General features: G+C 37.3%; 1 protein-coding gene across 1 annotated transcript; it reads right to left on the bottom strand.

Annotated features, from left to right (window-relative positions):
• Window positions 1–981: 981 nt before the first annotated feature.
• Window positions 982–2835, bottom strand: LOC127125606 (B3 domain-containing protein At2g36080). The gene is made up of 2 exons (XM_051054384.1): window positions 1865–2835; window positions 982–1480 (listed from the first exon to the last, which is right to left on the bottom strand). Exons 1-2 carry the CDS (start codon window positions 2520–2522, stop codon window positions 1245–1247), a joined length of 894 nt encoding a protein of 297 aa, XP_050910341.1. The 5' UTR covers window positions 2523–2835; the 3' UTR covers window positions 982–1244.
• Between the last annotated feature and the right edge of the window lie 17492 nt (window positions 2836–20327).

Here is a 20327-nt window from a genome sequence, read left to right as displayed (position 1 = left end):
TTCATAATTGAATAATGAATTTCAATCACTAGATTACTTGATAAAAAATATGTTGAAATTCATCCGATCACTTGGAATAAAACTCTAAAATAGTTTTTGAGAGTTACTACCAATTTGACACACCTTAATCTCTAACAAAAATTTAAGCACCAAAAACAATTTCTAACAAAGGAACTAATGTAATAGTAGTATGATTTTGTATTTGTATTCCTACACTTTTTTCAAAGACCGAGCATAATTTCACATTTTCTCTTCTCTAGTACGGAGGATCCAATCCCAAAGCACAAAGAGATAAAATAAAAGAGGAATGATATCCCTGAGATTCAGGAAAACTATGAAGTGTCGGGATACTGAAGAGGGATAAACTACTTGAGAGTGACCTGAAGAGACACTAATTAGAATGATATCTCTACCTCAACTGAAAGCCTAACCTACTTAGTTGACTTCCACACACTCTCATTTCTTGAGTTTTGCTTCAGTGAAGTTTTCTTTATCGAGTTCGACCATAAATATATGTTACCGGTAAAGGCACCTTCAAACATAAACTTAATTATGTTATTTAATGATGATACTTAGTTAAGGCTCTTGAGGCCCACAAACGTTAATAAAAAAGTTCATAACTTGATATCATCACACTTCCAATTATGAGTTGATTTCATAAGCATACCATGCAAAGTGGGCAAAATAAAAAAATGAGATTATTCTATGCATGTAAATCTGGCTCCAAGGTTTGATAAAACTTTAGCTCCATCGCATTGAAACATCACATGACCCAAATTAAAGTAGTAACAAAATTTATTAGTATTTTTTATACTTACATCGTTTTCACACTGCGCCAGCGCCAGGTTACTTGTTAGTATTATAATAGTAATATAATAATGAAAAAGAATCAAATTATAGATGTCTCTTCTGGCATTCACATCTTAGTATAGTAGAAAGTAATGAATATTTGCTTGATTAACAGGGAACAAGAAAATCTCATGAAACAAATAAACAAACTATTTCCATTTACATGCATCTCCTGAATTTAAGACAAGAAAGATCCTCTACAATCTTCAACGTGAACCTAAATATACTTTTAATAATAATAATAAATAATTAACAAACGGTTCCTTTCATGGATCATGTTAATGACATAGTCATTAGTTATACTGCTACTTACTAATAATAATAATTAAAATTAATTAAACAAAAGAGAGAATCTAGTTAGGAGAGTGAGCATGTCTTGTAGAAATTGATTGATTCTATGGTTGTTGTTGACGTAGCATGTGATGGTGAGTGTTTGACGGTGGTTGACGGTGGAGGTGGTGATACAATTGTGGTCCTTGTGACATATTATAGGAACACTCTGGTGTTTCGGAATCATTAATATTATTATCAGGTTGGCATTCCATGTTCACTCCAAACAGCCTCAGCACCCTGGAAGTACTCGAATTGTTTCCACAAGGTGCCTTTGTGTTCTGACTTTGGGACCCTTCACCTGTCATATTACAACACGTGCAAATGCCCATACTTTTTATTTATTTTTTCAAATATAAATAAATCGACCAAGACCAAACAAGCGAAAAAAAACAAAAAAAATTAAAATTTCCCTCAAGTGCAACCTTTTGTTGTTGGAAAACATTAATTTTATTTTTACCACTTTAAATTAAATACAACAAAAGCATAGGCGCGTAGCTTTCACGCTACTAGCTTTAGGTTATACTTATTCCTCCCTGTCCCAAATAACTGGAAGTAACCCTTATTTTAAATGGAAAAAAAAACTTTATAGGTTTTAATTTAAATAATGTCCATTTTATTAAAATAGTTAGAAAATGAATATGCAAATAGAACTAGTAGATGGGAATAAAGAGAAGTAAAAAACCTGCAGCATGGTATGAGAAAGGGTGATGATGCGTAGGATAAGGATGCGCAGGATAGAGTCCCATGGACCACCCAACAGAACCATTGCCGTCAGTACTAGGGCCAACATGAGCCGTCGCTGTTGCGGCGGCAGTACCATGGCGGCGCCTCCAAGAGATGAAAAACCGGTGAGGATGTGTACGGTGTCTTTGAAACAAAACGACGTCGCCAGCATCAAGACGTTTATCTTTCACATAACGACTCCAACCTTTGGTAAGAACGTAACTCTGACTACTGTTCCAATACGAATAACGAAACCTCCAACACTTCCCTGACTCGTCCTCGAAACTCAGTAAAAGCCCCTTCGTTTCTTCTGAGTCGAGTGGGAAATATCTCTCCGCGTGTTGCTTCGGTATCACGAGGCGGTTCAGCTTCCCAACGTCGCTTGGTGTCAACGGTTTCTCAAACATACCTTCTTTCTCTTCTTCTGATACCGACGCCGACGACGAGGACGAAGCCGAAGCCGAGGCCGAGGCCGTTTTCAGTTTCATCACTGACTCTAAAACGACGTCGTCTTCTAATTCACCTTCTTCCTCTTGTTGATGACTCTTCGTCTTCTCTTGTCGTCGTTGTTGTTGGTGACTAGTCCACCATAACGACGTAGTTTCTTGTACAGACATATTTGTAGTATTTGTAGTGGTTGAAGGTTGTTTGTTCTGTGTTAGAAGAGTTTGTTATACTACAAGAACGTGAGGAAGAAAGTAGTATATTTATGTGGTTGTGTTGGGTACTATATATATAGTACTTTGTTTCTATGTTTCTCTTTTATTGTCTAAGCTAATAAATGAAAGTGTGATATAAAATGGGTTCACCAAAGATCTACACTTGTATTATTTCTAACTAAGAAATGATTAATCAAAGATTATAAAAATGAATTGGACCGAACATATATGTTTATTGACTAATTAATCAGAGATTAACCTCTAATAAGGGGCATCTCGTGGTGGTTAATTACTCATTAACCGGCCTATATTATAATATAGTGGTATTTATTTCAGATGAGGTCACAGGGTATATAGAAAATATGAAACTATATTGTTTATGTTTTTATGTTTTTAATAATATAGTTTACTCCATGCCAATAAATGCAGGTATGGAGTTAATTTGAGAAACTTGAAATTTTGTGTGACCAATTTTAAGAAAAAAACTTATAGAGGCAAAGGGGTGGTCCAGGTTCTCCAAATTGTTTTGTATCTGTACATATGAATGTACATACCATAGTATCATTCATTCAAGTTTCTCCAAATATTTTTTGTATTATCTTTTAGGGGCCTGGTGAGTGAAGGAATATAATACTAATTTAATCACGTGTGTGAGTTAATTATTGATGTTTGTCCATTCCTATATTTCAAATTAAATTGAAAAGGGACATAGTTAAAAGAATAGAGAGTAATGAGATTTGATTTGTCCAATTAGAGAAGAAAAATGGTCCTATTGTTTTGAGTAACATATATATTTAATAGTTAGGGTTATGTCTTTTGTATGAGTTGGAGACAAGAAAAACTCACCTCAGTAAGTTTCCAGGTAGATTCATTTAGGCACCCTTTCGTGTCCTACAAAAGGTTGAACTCGTTTGTTTTAGTCTAAGTACATGTTGGAGACACGGGCATAATTATAGAGGTTGTTGGCCTTTGTTATTTCATGCTCTAGTACAAACAATCATCTTTTGTAGTATAGTTTAAGTTTAATTTACTCCCTTAAACATGGTTTTACACACGATATCGAACCGATATGGATGCGAATAAGTTAGGTCTATTTAAAAAAAATTAATGTCTCAATCTGACTTTTTACTTATTAAAAGCTTTATTTTAAGTTAGAGTTTTACCTTTATCAAAATCAGGTCTAATCTATTAACATGTTTAAAAATAATAAAAATAATATTTGAAAAAAGTAATTTGTTTTAATAAAAATGTGTAATTAATGTATTAGAAATTATTTTTAATATATATATTCTTGATAAACACTTTTGGATAATCTTCCTAAAGTAAATCAGATGAGACCACAAACGCAATAGGAATTAGGTGTTATTTGATTACTTCTCTTGTTGTCTTGTCTCCTTTTTTTTTTCTTCAATGAGAAACCATTTTATACCCATCTTACCTCTTGAAATCATTAAGGAGTTCCCCTTCAGGTTTCATGATTAAATGATGCTAATAACGTTTACCGTCGACATCATTATCGTGTAACATCCTCTTTATCATTTTTAAAACTCTCATGCAAACATGAAACTACCCTACAACCATTACACCGACTGTACACACCGTATCGAAATGTATCTCCGAGAACCCTATGACCCGAGCTCTCATTTGACTCGGGTTCTCACTTTGTATCTATGGATGAAATACCTGCTCCCGAATAGGCGAGTGGAGGTTATCCAAGGAGATCAAGAGATAGGCCGAAAATATTAGATAGAGAGCCTCAAGTTAAAGAAGGTCCACACTCTTGGTGGGAGAGCAGAGAAATTGGGCTATGGAATAAAGCCGCCAAAAGGAACCAATAAAGGCGAGGAAACTCCCTTTCCAACTAATGAGGAGATAAAAGATTGAAGGCCTATAAGGGAAGTCCTTTCGAGCCATATGCATTGCCATCATTTATTTATTTTTCTTTACTATTATTTATCTAGTTTACTGTTAACTTTTATAAGCGAGTATTACATCTCTTCCGATTGTAAGGACATTATTTAATATGGTGCACTCTTTTCCCTATGTGTTTTTCATAGGGTGAAGGATTTTAATGTTGCCCTTCACTTTATTATCTTACATAACCTATGTTTGTTGGATATTCTTTTCTTTGCAGAAAACCTTAAAGTTCGAGATAAGATTGCTCATAGAGGCAGTCAAAATGCTGGATCCCTAAGTAGGATCCTTGTCCATAGAGACTATCAAAATACTGAATTTCTAAATGGGATCCTTGCCACTCATAAAGACAACCAAAATGATGGATCCCTAAGTAGGATCCTTGCAGCCCATATAGGCGATACAAATGATGGATGCAACACCCTAAATCCTAAAATACTAAATAATACGAAAATAAAACAAATATACACATAGGGTGTCATCAAATATAACATACCCATGCTCCATAACACTGGTTATTCAAAACATGCATTGAATTAAACACATGTGATCACATGCTCGCCTAAACATGACTCATTGCAGTGGAATAAATCAACAACCAAGAACTTCATAATCATAAAACAAGGTTACAGTTAAATTCCTTCCACATGACAACTGTCATACCCTAAAATTTGCCCTACATTTTTCAGTTTTTACTCGGCTTACGACTTTATTCATCTACATGCATTTATGAAGCATTCATTTCATATACATATCATCATTCCATATTCATTTGCAGAAATTAGTTCAAATGGCTCTTTGGTGATGATGTTTTGTTTAAATCAGGAAGTATCTTGAATTTGGAAAATGGAAAGTAAATAAGTGGTTGACTTTTGGTCAACAAGGTCGACACTGTTGACCAGACATTTGACCACTATCATAGGCATTTATGAACCTATTCATCATCTTTATTTAATTCATCACATCATGTTCAAAAAGGATGTACCATGTGCATGATATATCCATCAAGCACACATTTCACATTTTTACATAACCTGTATTGTAAGTCATTCAATCTAACTTGCATTTTCTATTTTTTGATGCACTTTTAATTTCTAAGTGATTCACTAAGTCACTTTTTACTTCATGGGTAAATTCCCTAAGAATTCATTGGAATTCATTTTAATACATACACTTTGAGCTATAATTCTTTTTTTATTCACGGTATTTCAATTCGTGTACATAAGTTTCAAAAGTCACTCAATATTATTTCTATATTTACATGATTTCACTTTACATCACTTTATGTCATTACAAGCATTCTACATAGTTTCCATACACAAAAGAATAAAAATAATTCTAAGTTTTTCAATAGTCTTCATTCATACTCCATTCTAGACCATGCTTGTTTGTGCTCCATCACCATGTACCATGTTGCAAAGAAAACAATAAAAACAAGTTAGAAATTATAGCGGGGTTTTCGTTACCTTTAGGTTTATTGATTAAACCAAAAGTCAACATACAATTCGAGTCGCCACCGCACTTTTATTTATCCAAAGAAAAGGCTAAAAAGCGAACAAAAGCCAAGTAAGAAGTTTTTCAAATCAAAAACTAATAAAAATGTCAGAGATCTAGGTAAGGCGGTTGGTTATGAAATGGGAAGGTTTTACGCACCCAAAATATCCTTAGTACTCTAAGAGAACCCTTTTTGCAAATATGTGTTGTAGGTTGGTATTTGTGAAAAGATTTATGCAAAAGATTGGAGGGATGAGAAGAGAATAGATTATATTTACAAATTTTATTGTTTGAATGGATGAACCCATTGCCTACGTACCATCACAAAGGAGGATCAAAACCTCGTAATTCGTGATAAAAATTTCAAAGATTGGTGAATTGATTTTAATCAAAAGCCTTAAGGTCTTTTGTTATCAAAGGGAGAAAACTCAACCTAAACCAACAATCCACCATGCGAGGAAGGCTTCAACATGCTAGTGAGGGGTTAACCCTATAATAAGCATGGAAGGCTTATAATCCAACACTAAGGATGAGGTGAGATTTACATCAACCACTATGATAACTCAAACCTATGACTAATGTTTTTGAAAAGAGTTTAACAAGTGGCCATTGGAACCACAAAAACAACTTGAAATGGGTTATATTTACAAGTTAAATTTATTAACAAAATGAGGTCAAAGTTGGATTAAAGTTTATTTACAACGAGTATTTATGAAAGTGGTTTTGAAAAGTCAAAGGCCTAAGGCCTAGGTTTCTAATTTGAAATAAACTCAAAGTTTGAAAAATGATTTTTAGCTTGGTTAGAGGGGGGAGAGGAGAGAAGGGCTATTCCTAAAGCATACAAAGATAAGAGGGGAGAGATAACCCTTGGAGTTCCTTTTCTTGGAGTCATAGAGATGACTCAAGATGCTCTTTTCCTTTGGATTTAGAACACAAAGTAAGCAATCAATAATTTGAATTCAAGCTCCTAGGATCTCCATTTGGCTTGGCTCTTAACTTGGCTACTCATGGCAATGGTCCTCTTTTTCAAATCTTAAGATGAGATTCCTATCACACAAAAGCACACATTAAAAGCTCACAACATAATAAAGGGAATGGACAAAGAATAAGTTTGAGGAGAAGTCCTTTGAGGTCAACTTTGGATTTTAGCATTCTAAAGGCATGAGACCTAGTTGCTCTTCAACATATTTTGCATTCTAAAGGCATGAAGCCTAGTTGCTCTTGAACTCCTTTAAGCATGGGTGAATCCTAATTCTAAGTCCTTTCTCCTTTTGTATTTTGGTTCACATCAAAACAAACACAAAACAAACACAAAACAACACAAAATAGCAATATATTTATATACAATAATGGGCTCAAATGAGAAAAAGAAAAATGACATAAACATAAAATATGTGCTCAAGTGAGCAAAAATGAAAATCAAGATGAATAATGAGTAAGAAATAAATGACATTAAAAGTAAATGACAAGAATTTAAAAGCTCAAATTAAACTTAGTAGTTAGTAGAGTTATGTTAGCTTGTTATAAGACAATGTAGCGCTATGTTAAGCAATCGTAAGTGGACTAATGTAGTAGCCACACCTATCTGAGGCCGGTCAATAAGAATATACGCAAAGAACACAAGTTAGAGGTCATGACTAGTAAGCCAAGCTCCATAAACTTGCCATGCCAAATAAGAGGGGAAAGGCCTTGTATTGACTTTTGGTTATTTGCTTGACCAAGAAGTAACCTATCTATGACACAAAATAACTTACTTGATCATGGATCAAATTGAGTTTGGTTTGGATCAAAGAAGATTAAACTTCTATTTGTCAAGACCAACCTTAAGACTTTAACTCATTGGTCATTGAGGGAAAGAAAAGGATGAATATGAAAGGGAGAACGGTTAGAAGACAACAACCAATCCCAATTGATCAAGGGATAACTCATCCTTGATCAAATTCATTCATCTCTCTAGGTGATGATCCTTAAGGACTCTCAAACCACAAGATCTAATGAATTTGATCAAAGTTGAATCAATTCAATCTTGATTAACACCAAACAGAAGAGGAATGAATATAACAAGTCAAGAAGTCAATAATATTTTTTTGGTAATTTTTGAATTAAAAGAAAATACAAATAAAAAATAAACAAACCAAGTTGAACCTCAAATTCAATTCAAAACAACTTCAATAAGTCCAATTAAATTTTCATAGGTTTAACATAGTCAAACAAACTTTGACTATTTTTCTCACAAATTTTTAAAGGCAGAAAGCAATTAAAATCAATTAAAAACACCCAAAATAGCATAATATGAATTAAAATCTCAAATAATCTCAAAACAAATAAGAAATTGTTGAGACTATTTTTCATTGACTTATCATGATCCATAGATGTTATGAAAATATTTTTGTATTTTTCTAAAGTCAGAAAGTATTTTAAAATGAATTAAAATCATTAAAAACCAAATAATTCATGAAAAATATCAAATGAGGTCACAAAAATAATAAAAAAATCATAAAATGAAACTAGATTTTTCAAGAAATTTTTTAAAGTTGGTCTCACATTTTTCTGACCTCACATGATTTTTTTATGAATTATTAAAAATAGAATGAATTAAAATAAAATAAAGAGAAAATGAAATAAAACAAAAAAGGCTGAGCCACTTGATCCGTTTCATTAATTGACGTGGCGTGTTACATGACCTGGATCTGATGGTGCATGATGCACTCAAGTCAACAACGCAACACAATGCATTAAAAGAAGTAACCAGAATGGATGCACGAGATTAGATCGTGAGGGAGAGATCCAAAGGCTATGCTTAGCGCACGTGGTGGTGGTGGTGGAAACAACCATCTTCTCTGGTCAGCCAAACAGAATCCGCCAGAATTGCAGGAAAATAAATCTCATCAAAAATGAAAAACAAGGGCATGGAAATGAAGCTCATGTGATGTAGATCATCATTGTACCATTAGATTCTTCTCATTCTTCCTATATTGAGAGAAAGATGAAGGATAAAATCATGGTGTCCACACAGATTGATCTTGAAATGGTAAATTAAATGCACCAAAAGCTTGCCTCAAGTATGAGGACTTCAGAGAACCACAAAAACACAAGAATACTACATTGAATTGTAAGTTTCAGATCTAAACAATTTGAGCTTATACCTTCAAAAATGGTGAGTTCTGGCCACGAATCCTTCAAGCTTTTTGCTCCTTTTTGATCTCTGAATATAGGGAAGATGATTGGCTAAGGAATCTAGCTTTGAAATTTAACTAATGTTGCTGAATTTCAAGCTCGAAAATATTGAAAATGGTGAGTGATTCCTTTGGTGAGGGTTGTGGTTTCTGTTCAGCAGCATATGGGATCTCTAAAAGGTTGTCAAATGAAGGAGAGGAGGCCCTTATTTATAGGTAAATGCATCTGATCATCACACTTTGCTCATGTGCATGGGAATTACAATTTTGAATGCATGGGCCTTTGTGGACGTGTGAGAGGCCCATGAATGGCTGAAGGGACTTGCTGAGATCATATGGAAAGCATGTGGTCGTGCACATGGAATGGAAAAGGCTTGCATCTCAAGTTTTAACATAAAATATAAAAAATGCACCTAAATGAAGAAAAATTCGAATCTCTCAAATGGTAGATACAAATGACTATTGTAAGTAATGGTTGCAAAGCTCTTGAAATAAGAAATAAAAGTCATGTTGGGAAAAAAACCATTTGACATGTGCAAATTGATCAAAACTGGCTTGGAAAGTTCAAGTGTAAAACATGTTCAAATCACTTTGAAAAAAATCAACCAAAAGTAAGCTTGGTTAAGCCCCTCTGTCCTCATGATACAAGCTTCAAATGAGAAACTCTCCAACATAAAAGTTGTATATATTTTCAAGAAAGTAAATTTAGACTCAAAGTTTGCATAATTTGGATTTTATATGACAAAGTTATGGGCATTTGAAGTTGGGTACTTTTTCAAATTCAATGAATTAGGTCAAAGGTGACCTATAATGTTTTGCAATGGAACATGCATTTCCTTTTGGATTATGGAATTTTGTACAACATAAAATTTTAATTATACATCTCAATATTTCCAATTCCTTTGGTCCCACCTCAAAATCATAAAAATTGAGAAAGTTATACCCTTGCAAGTTGACCGAAAATTAGGGTTTCAACCAAAAAGACCTATAATGTTTGGAAATGAATGATGAACTTCCAAGATTCAAATGGATTTTTTATTAACATGAAAGTTGTTCATATGGTTCTTAGGAACACTTTTTATTTTGGGGTCATCTTCATTTGACAAACACATCAATAGTTATAGCTCATTGAACCTCAGCTTAGTCTGATGACTTGACCGGTCAACTTTTCAAGGTCAAACTTCCAATCTTGATGAACAAATGATTGAGGGGCCTCAAGTAGGCTAATATATGAATAAAATGATAAATTAAATAACTTCCCTTGATTAAATTTGATCAGAGGTTGAGATTGCTTCATGGACAAGGCATAGTCAAAGCACAGTGAAATTAGGGTTTCCTTGGAAAACAATCTTCAAGCCTTTTGGGTTATCTTGATCAAATTGGAAAATTGAGATACTTGGGAGACATATAGGATGATTAGGAGCTTTGTGGACCATTTTCATGCTTTTTCTCATCTTCATCTAGCCATTGCATTGGGCTCAGGAGCCTCCTAGGAGCATTGTGGAGCACATGATCACTTTGAGCTTCAAAACAAAAGAGTTAGTGACATATTTTTGTGCTTTTGGTTAGTAATCAAATATGAAAAGCAATAACATACAATAAAATCATGCTTGGTGATCTCAAAATCACTCAAACAAGTCCCAACCCTAGGGTTAAGGAGCCAAACATGCTATGATCCTTGAGGCAATGTACTTGTCAATAACATGATGCCATGAGGGATCTTAGGGTCAAAATTAGGGTCTTACAGATGCCCCTATTTAAGGTCATTCTAGCTGGAGATATGAAGGTTAAAATCTTCGTCTAGACGGGATAGAATGAGCTTAAATAATAGAAGAGAGACGAATTTTGGTCCCTAAGAGACTTCATGATGTAAATGTATGGATGGAAAAATAAAATATTCATGGTGAATAATTGCCACAAAGGAAAAGAAATCGGGAGAAACTGAAGATCCATAGGAGTAACACACTCACTAGGGAGACAGCGACTTTGGGGGAAATAGGGTAAAAATGCGTGAGCAGATCACGACTTGAAAACTTGTTGGGAGACACGAAGGGATTCCATGAAAATAAAATCGATGGAAAGACTCGAGCTGACGCAAAGATGCATGTATTGGGGAATATGCCAATACAATAAAACTATCCACAAAGGATACATCAGATAAAATCCAGACTCAAACGGGGATGTCTACAAAGGACTCAGATGAGGAAGAAACAACGAGATATTACCGGTTACTGGGTAATAAACTCAAAGAGAGACATGTTATCAAAACACCGATTATTGGGTGAGAGAACAACACGCTCGGGGGGAAAGAATATCTAAGACCGGTATAAGGGTGAAAGATATCAATCATCCGAAACATCTGAGGAGGACCCAAAAGGCACATCTCGACTCAGGAAAATCTGACTCCACAGGGGACAAAAAGTCATAATAGGGAGCAGAAGGAAGGAACACCAGTGATACCGGTTACTGAGTATATAATAGGTGACCAAACAGGCGTGAATTGGGAACATATCCAAGACACTCATCATCCTAAAGGAGGATTGAAAAAGCAAACTCGACTTACAAGATGGACATTTGATTCCACAAGGAAATATGAATCTTACTCGACTGGGGAAGAAAAAGACTTCGACTGAAGAGTGCATGAGATATGTTATCTACTACTGTTATATGGGTAAGAACGTAGATAACATACTCGCATGGAAGATTATTCGCAACCGGTTACTGGGTTAATAAAGGATAAATCGACCGAAAAGAAAGGACATCAGGATACCGGTTACTGGGTATAAAATAATGACCAACCAGAAGGAGAAACAACCATCACCAAATGAGGGTAAATGAAAGATGACTCGCTAGGAATAAATTGCCTGACAAAAGCAATTATCCAAGAGATATATCACCATTTACTGGGTGGTATACTAAAAAAACAAAGGAATATCAATACCGATTACTGGGTAAAGATAACCAACAAAGAGGGGATTATATCTACCGGTTACTAGGTAGAAAACCACAGAAATAGGACTTACAACTACCGGGTAGAAGGCCACAAAATCCGTTGGGGAAAGGATGAACAATGACTGGTTACTGAGCAATTGAGCAACTGAACCACAGGGAACTGCAGAGGATAATAAGAAAGGAATCAATCTAGGAACAAACTAGAAAGACACAATCAAACAAGACTCAACCCGATGAGGGTATATCTCAGGGGAGTAATTCCATCCCGATATACAACTGGGGAGGAAACTGAAACAATAATCATCCACGAGGACATAACTCAGTGGGGAAGAAAGAAGGAAAGATAGACACTTTCTGTCTATGGGACTGACTCTATATGAAGAGATCAAACACAAACATCTGCTTGGGGAAGAACATTTCACCAATAGCAGGAGATAACAAGCAAAGATATATGGCAAAGAATGCATCATGAATATATGAATGCTATGATTATGCATGTATATGCATGATTTGTGTATAATTAATGTTGACAAACAGACATATCTAACACAAACAAGTCCAAGAATCACGAACGGACACTCGACAAACGTCTCGACAAGAAGGGCGAAGCCTACTGAAGAACTTAGCTTGGGAATAATCCGAGAAGGATGAAAATAAATCATCGGGGATATCAAACCCTAATCCAAAGCTACACTCGCTGAGGATACAAAGAAGATGTATTCAGGAGCAGCGAAAGAAAATAATCAAACATAGAACTCAACTCTGATGGGGATTATCTCTGGAATAAGAGTAAACAAGGGAAGACTTTAACCACAACTGGGGATAGGCAAAGTCAAAGCTTCCAACTGCAAGAGATAACACTCAGCACAAGAGAAGTCTTCCAGGAGCAAACAATCCTGACATAAGGAAGATGTAGAAAATTTGTCGGGGAGCTTCCATCAATTCTCTTGGGGACAGGTGGTTAATAACGACAAGATCCGCCGGAGAAGAAACTCTACTGGGGAAGCTTACTAAGGAATGATGTAAAACTCCGTGGGGAGCAACCACCAATAAGATGTACATCAATCAAAACACTCCCTTTTATCTGCCGGAGAGGAAACTCTGCAAAGGGGGATAATAACATTTTGCTCCACAGGGGGAGGAAATAAACATTTTCACCACCAGCTCTTAATGCTAGAAGAAATCTTCAGACTCGAAGGAGACACAAACATCAAACTCTGATCTGGCAACCCTACCGGAGAAAAACTGTAAATGCTCTTGAGGAAACTACCATTGTTGGAGAAATTGGAAATGAATCCTTCATCAACAAGTGACATATCGGGGATACCTATTTTCAAAAATAAATGAAATGGGAAATAAGCCCTTCCTCAATTGCACTAGGCAACTTCTTGTTGAGGAGACAATTATCTGGAAAGATAGCTCTATAGGGAACACATGCTTACTCTGTTGGAGATTCTTATTCATGCTGGGGGAAGACAACCTTCCTCGTGAGTAGATAGTCAGGGTCATGAGACAAGGAATACTCTCAACTTAAAGCATATAAACTTTTACCAATCTATAAGGGATTTTAGGTCAGTCCACACAATGGATGACAACCATACAAATGATAGAGCATAAATGCTAGTGCCTGATATAGAGGGATACACATCTCTAAAATATCGAGGCAAAAATTTGGAAAAGAAGGGATCATTCAAAGATCAACCATATACCAATCATGGATTGCTAAAACTCCACGGGAGAAACAAGTATGTATACACAAACAAACTACCGGGAATGTATTGGATGAACATCCAAAAATCCTGCTAGGGGAAAGCAATTCATAAGACAGACCAATCCACTGCCATCGAGGAGAACTTCTCATACCAGACTCTCTGGGAAGTTGATGATGTATTATTATTTCTGCGCTTGGTTGAGGAGAAAACTTGAAAGCTGATGAAGAGGATATAAGGAGCAAGAACGCCAGAATATGAACAAATGTCTTACCCTTTGGTGATCATATTATCCTTGGGAAAGCACTAAGGACATTCCACTTATCCTTTTCGTCATTGTGAATGTTCACTTTGTTTAAAACAGTTTATTCATGAAAACTTTATTTATTTAAAACATTGATATTCATCAATTAAAACATGCAAACATTTGTTAAATAGAAACAAACAAGAGTGCAAAGAATTGGATAAAGGCTCAAATTGATTTAAGAGAATGGTAGTCTGCAAATGGCGAGACTCCATGGATCTTTACAAATTTGAAATTGGTGATATACATGGAAAAGGGCTACATTGAACATAATGACCTTTCCTCCACCAACTCTGAATCCACTGTATTCGAAACTTTAGTTGATGATGACTGAGCGAGAATCTTTGACAGATGACAGTTGTAGAGCAAAGTCTTGTCAGGATGCAGTTACTTGCAAAATCCCTAATTTTTGCCTAGATTGCCCCAGGGTGAGGTACTCAATCTAGCGGGATATATATTCATTTCTTATGTCTCTAACTTTTGCCTGGATCGCCCTTTCGGGTTTTCAATCCACCGAGACACTCATTTTTGCCTAAGCTGCCCTTTCGGGTTTTCAACTTAGCGAGCTATTTTGTTTTTATTTTTTAGGCGAAGTATTTCTTGATTGCATCTGAATTCATAGGACGAGTGAAATTCTCCCCATCCATAGTCGTGAGCAACAAAGCACCGCCTGAAAAGGCTCTCTTACAACGTATGGACCTTCATAGTTTGGAGTCCACTTGCCCCTGGAATCGGGCGCGAAAGACAAGACTTTCTTGAGCACGAGGTCACCTTATCGGAACACACGAGGCTTGACCTTATTATCAAAGGCTTTCTTTGTCCTTTGTTAATATAACTGACCATGGCACATGGCAGTTAATCTTTTCTCTTCAATCAAATTTAGTTGGTCATAACGACTCTGAACCCATTCAGCCCCAGTCAACTTGGCTTCCATCAAGACTCTCATTGATGGGATCTCGACCTCTACGGGGAGCACAACCTCCATGCCATATACAAGGGAGAAAAGGGTTGCCCCTGTTGAAGTGCGAACAAATGTACGATAGCCATGCAAAGCAAATGGCAGCATCTCATGCCAATCTTTGTACGTAACAACCATCTTCTGAATAATATTCTTGATGTTCTTGTTAGCAGCTTCAACAACCCCATTCATCTTGGGTCTATAGGGAGAAGAATTATGATGTGCAATCTTGAGCTTGCTACACAGCTCTTTCATCATCTTATTGTTCAAGTTAGATCCATTATCAGTAATGATCTTGTCTGGCACATCATATCGGCATATGATCCGATTCTTGATAAACCTTACAACAACTTGCTTGGTTACATTCACATACGATGCCGCTTCAACCCACTTGGTGAAGTAATCAATGGCTACGAGAATAAAACGGTGACCGTTTGACGCCTTAGGCTCAATCATCCCAATCATATCAATTCCCCACATGGAGAAAGGCCATGGTGAGGAAAGAACAATCATAAGTGTCAGGGGAACATGAATCTTGTCCGCATAAATCTGACATTTGTGGCATTTCTTTATGTATTTGCAGCAGTCAGACTCCATTATCAGCCAATAGTAGCCTGCTCTCAACATCTTTTTTGCCATGGCATGTCCATTAGAATGAGTAACAAATGAACCCTCATGGACTTCAGTCATCAACAGGTCTGCTTCGTATCTATCCGCGCATCTGAGAAGAACCATGTCAACATTTCTCTTGTAAAACACACCACCATTAAGGTAGAAATTGTCAGATAATCTCCTCAAAGTCTTCTTATCTTTAACAGATGCCCCAGGAGGGCAAGTCTGACTTTGGAGAAAGCACTTGATATCATAATACCATGGCTTATCATCTTTCACCTCCTCAACTGCAAACACGTGAGCCGATCTATCCAAGCGCATCACGGTAATCTTTGGGACTTCATTCCAATAATTGACAGCAACCATTGAAGCAAGCGTAGCGAGAGCATCCGCCATCCGATTCTCATCTCGAGGAATATGATGGAAGTCAACTTTAGTAAAGAAAGTTGAAATCCTCCTCGCATAATCTCTATACGGGATGAGGCCAGGCTGATTCGTTTCCCATTCACCCTTAATCTGATTAACAACAAGGGCCGAATCGCCATAAACATCAAGATGTTTGATCCTAAGATCAACACATTCTTCCAAACCCATAATACAGACCTCATACTCCGCCATATTATTCGTGCATTTGAAATTTAGTCTTGCTATAAAAGGAAAATGTGTGCCTTGAGGAGTAATAATCACTGCCCTAATACCATTTCCATACTGATTGACAGCGCCATTGAACACCATACCCCATCGGAAACCAGGCTCTGGCCCTTCATCGAGCATAGGCTCATCATGATCTTTCATTTTCAAATACAGAATCTCCTCATCAGGGAAATCGTATTGCATAGACTGATAATCTTCAATTGGTTGATGCGCCAAATGGTCAGTCAAGATACTACCTTTAATAGCTTTTTAAGCTCGATACTCAATATCATACTCAGATAACAGCATCTGCCACCGGGAAATTCTCCCAGTTAAAGCAGGCTTTTCAAAGATATACTTGATTGGATCCATTTTGGATATCAACCAAGTTGTATGATTCAACATATACTGGCGTAAACGCTTAGCAGCCCAAGCCAAAGCACAACATGTCTTCTCAAGCATTGAGTACCGAGACTCACAGTCGGTGAACTTCTTACTCAAGTAGTATATTGCATATTCTTTCTTTCCTGATTCATCTTGCTGACCGAGGACACAACCCATGGAATCATCAAGCACAGTCAAGTACATAATCAATGGTCTCCCTTCAATAGACGGAGACAGAATCGGAGGCTCGAAAAGATACTCTTTGATACTGTCAAAGGCATTTTGGCAATCTTCGGTCCAATCATGATGCTGATCTTTCTGGAGGAGCTTGAATATAGGCACACATGTGGCAGTCATGTGGGATATAAATCTTGAAATGTAATTCAGGTGGCCAAGAAAACCTCGGACTTACTTCTCAGTTTTGGGCGCAGGCATCTCTTGTATTGCTTTGACCTTGGCAGGATCAACTTCAATACCTCTCTCACTGACAATAAAGCCCAATAACTTGCCGGAACGGACTCCAAATGTACACTTGTTCAGATTCAGGCGGAGTTTGTACTTCCTCAAACGCTGGAAAAGCTTCAACAAGTGTTCTACATGTTCAACTTCCGTTTTCGACTTTGCAATCATATCATCGACATACACCTCAATCTCTTTGTGCATCATGTCATGAAACAAGGTAGTCATAACACGTTGATACGTGGCTCCGGCGTTCTTCAAACCGAAGGGCATCACTCGATAACAGAATGTTCCCCAAGGCATGATGAATATTGTCTTCTCCATATCTTCGGGTGCCATTTTAATCTGATTATAACCGGAAAATCCGTCCATAAATGAAAAGACATTGAATTTAGCCGTATTGTATACCAACATATCAATGTGTGGTAGGGGAAAATCATCTTTTGGGCTAGCTTTATTCAAGTCACGGTAATCCACGCACATTCGGACTTTTCCGTCTTTTTAGGTATAGGCACAATATTGGCCACCCATTGAGGATATGTAGAAGTCACCAGAAACCCCACATCAATTTGCTTATTAACTTCTTCTTTAATCTTCACTACCATATCAGGATGAGTTCTTCTGAGCTTTTGCTTCACAGGCACACACTCAGGCTTCAACGGCAAGAAATGTTGCACGATATCAATATCTATACCAGGCATGTCTTCATACAACCAGGAAAAGACATAGACATATTCTCATAGCAACTCAATCAACCCCTTCTTAATAGACTCTTCAAGGAGTTCCCCAATCTTCACTTCACTAATGCAGTCTTCAGACCCCAAGTTGACTGTTTCCAGATTCTTAAGATGTGGCTGAATGATCTTCTCCTCGTACTTAAGCAGACGGATAATCTCATCAGGAATCTCTTCAACATCATCTTCTTCTGCCTCAAATACAGGGAGCTCAAAGTTGGGAGATGGTGTTGGATCATTATGTTCAATGGGTTTGATCAACCTGCATAATGATTTTGGGTATAAAAGAGATTTCAGAATTCAAACTAGGCAAATCATTATGTAGATGAAAAAATTGATTTTATTCTCTTTTTTAGGGTTTTATGGTGATCAACGATTTCGTGCGAAAAGCGAAAAATGAAAAATAATTTGGAAAACAAACATTTAACATGCGATTATTGAATGAATGTCATTGTATTAACAAATTGTGCGAACAATGTCTTCACTTCTCCCTTTGGCATGGGAGAAGGGTTTTTAAACATGAATGAACATATTACGTTGACTTATGGATAACTGTTGGAACATCCACGACAACCCAATTATTGCAGATCCCGCCAGGTATGCCAAAGTTGCCGAGGTCTTCCTCTTCGTCTTCTTCAATGATGGTAGCAGCTTCGTAATCTCCATCAGTGTGGATGAAACCTCCACTCTGAAACAGTCCAAGATCATTAGAAGCACCAGAAGAATACCCTATGCTAGCCCGGGATTTATTATCTTCCATCTTTATCATTTTCCCCAAACCACTAGTTGCGCCACGCTCGATGGCCAACTTCGCATCTTTGTAGAAGACAAATGAAGAAAGTCCTTTCCTAGAGGGCTCAGCAATAGGCAAGGCTTGGAATAGAGTTCCAACCTCATCCTCATCGTCGATGTAGGAAAAGGAAGATAAATGGCTGACCAAGAGAGCCTTCTCTCCCCCTATCACCACAAACTTCTTGTTCTTGACGAACTTCAACTTTTGGTGTAGGGTGGATGTCACGGGGCCTGCCTCGTGAATCCATGGTCTACCAAGTAAACAGCTGTACGACGGATGTATGTCCATATCTTGGAAAGTGATCTGGAAATCACTAGGTCCAATTTTGATCGGGAGGTCCAATTCACCGATCACGGTCTTGCGCGATCCATCAAAAGCTTTTACTACCACTCCACTCTGCCTCATGGGAGGCCCCTGATATGAAAGTTTGGCGAGAGTGGACTTTGGAAATACATTAAGTGATGACCCTGTGTCCACCAACACGTTGGACAGGGCATCGTCTTTACAGTTCATAGAGATATGTAAGTCCAAATTGTGGTCTTTTCCCTCCTCGGGAAGATCATCATCGCAGAAGCTCAAATTGTTGAAGGCAATTATATTTGCAACAATGCTATCAAACTGTTCAATTGTGACATCATGATCCATATATGCCACGTCCAACACCTTTTGCAATGCTTCACGGTGTAGCTCTGAATTCATCAACAAAGATAGGACAAATATCTTTGATAGAGTTTGAAGCAACTGCTCCACAATATTGTACTCACTCCTCTTGATGAGCCTCAACATCTTATCACCATCCTCTCTCAATAAGCCAGACTGGCCAACTAGGATAAGAGCTTTATCAGTTTTGACAACAACAGGGTCAACATCCTTCACAGCAGGAATGGAATGATTTGAAGAAGAAGTCCCTACGGGACCGACAGAAATAACAACATCCCTCTTCACGACGTTTTCATGGGATTTCGGCTGAGCCAAGAAAACACGACTACTACGGGTCACTCCACTAACACCGGATATGCTTACAACAGAGGTTGAGGGCAACGACACCTCCTTCCCATCTTCAAGCATAACAACATTGTAATGGTACGGGACCGCTTTATCTGACACATACGGGACATGGCCCACTGGCTTTATCACAAGAGTTGGCACCACCTTCCTTTTGCTGCCATCATACTTGATGACAACAGGATCAGGAATATTGAACATAGGGGTAATAACATCAAATTCATCCTCATCACGATTTTGAAGTATCTCGATCATCCCTTGGTCTAGCATCTCTTGGATGTCCCTTCTTATCTTGCGGCATCCTCTTTCATTGACAGTGCACACATGGAACCTATCGTGATCGTGCTCATAGTGACTATGCTCACACAATAGCCTATGCATTTCCACCAGGGATTGCCTTATATCATTCACATAAAGGACCTTATAGTTGCCAGGATAACCCTGTACGATGTTGACAGCCGCCTTCCCATGCTCGGGCAATGGGTTCTTCTTAACATTAGGGCTTGTATCCTTAAAGGATAGTATCCCACTCCTCACAAGGTCTTGCACCTTCGTCTTCAACGGGAAGCAGTTCTCCACATCATGTCTGGGCGCACCAGAATGATACACACAATGAAGTTCAGGCTTGTACCACCG

Source organism: Lathyrus oleraceus, chromosome 3, assembly GCF_024323335.1.
Source record: "Lathyrus oleraceus cultivar Zhongwan6 chromosome 3, CAAS_Psat_ZW6_1.0, whole genome shotgun sequence".
Lineage (NCBI taxonomy): Eukaryota > Viridiplantae > Streptophyta > Magnoliopsida > Fabales > Fabaceae > Lathyrus > Lathyrus oleraceus.
Note: the sequence above shows the minus strand (reverse complement) of the source record. Positions and strands in the feature narration are given on the sequence as shown.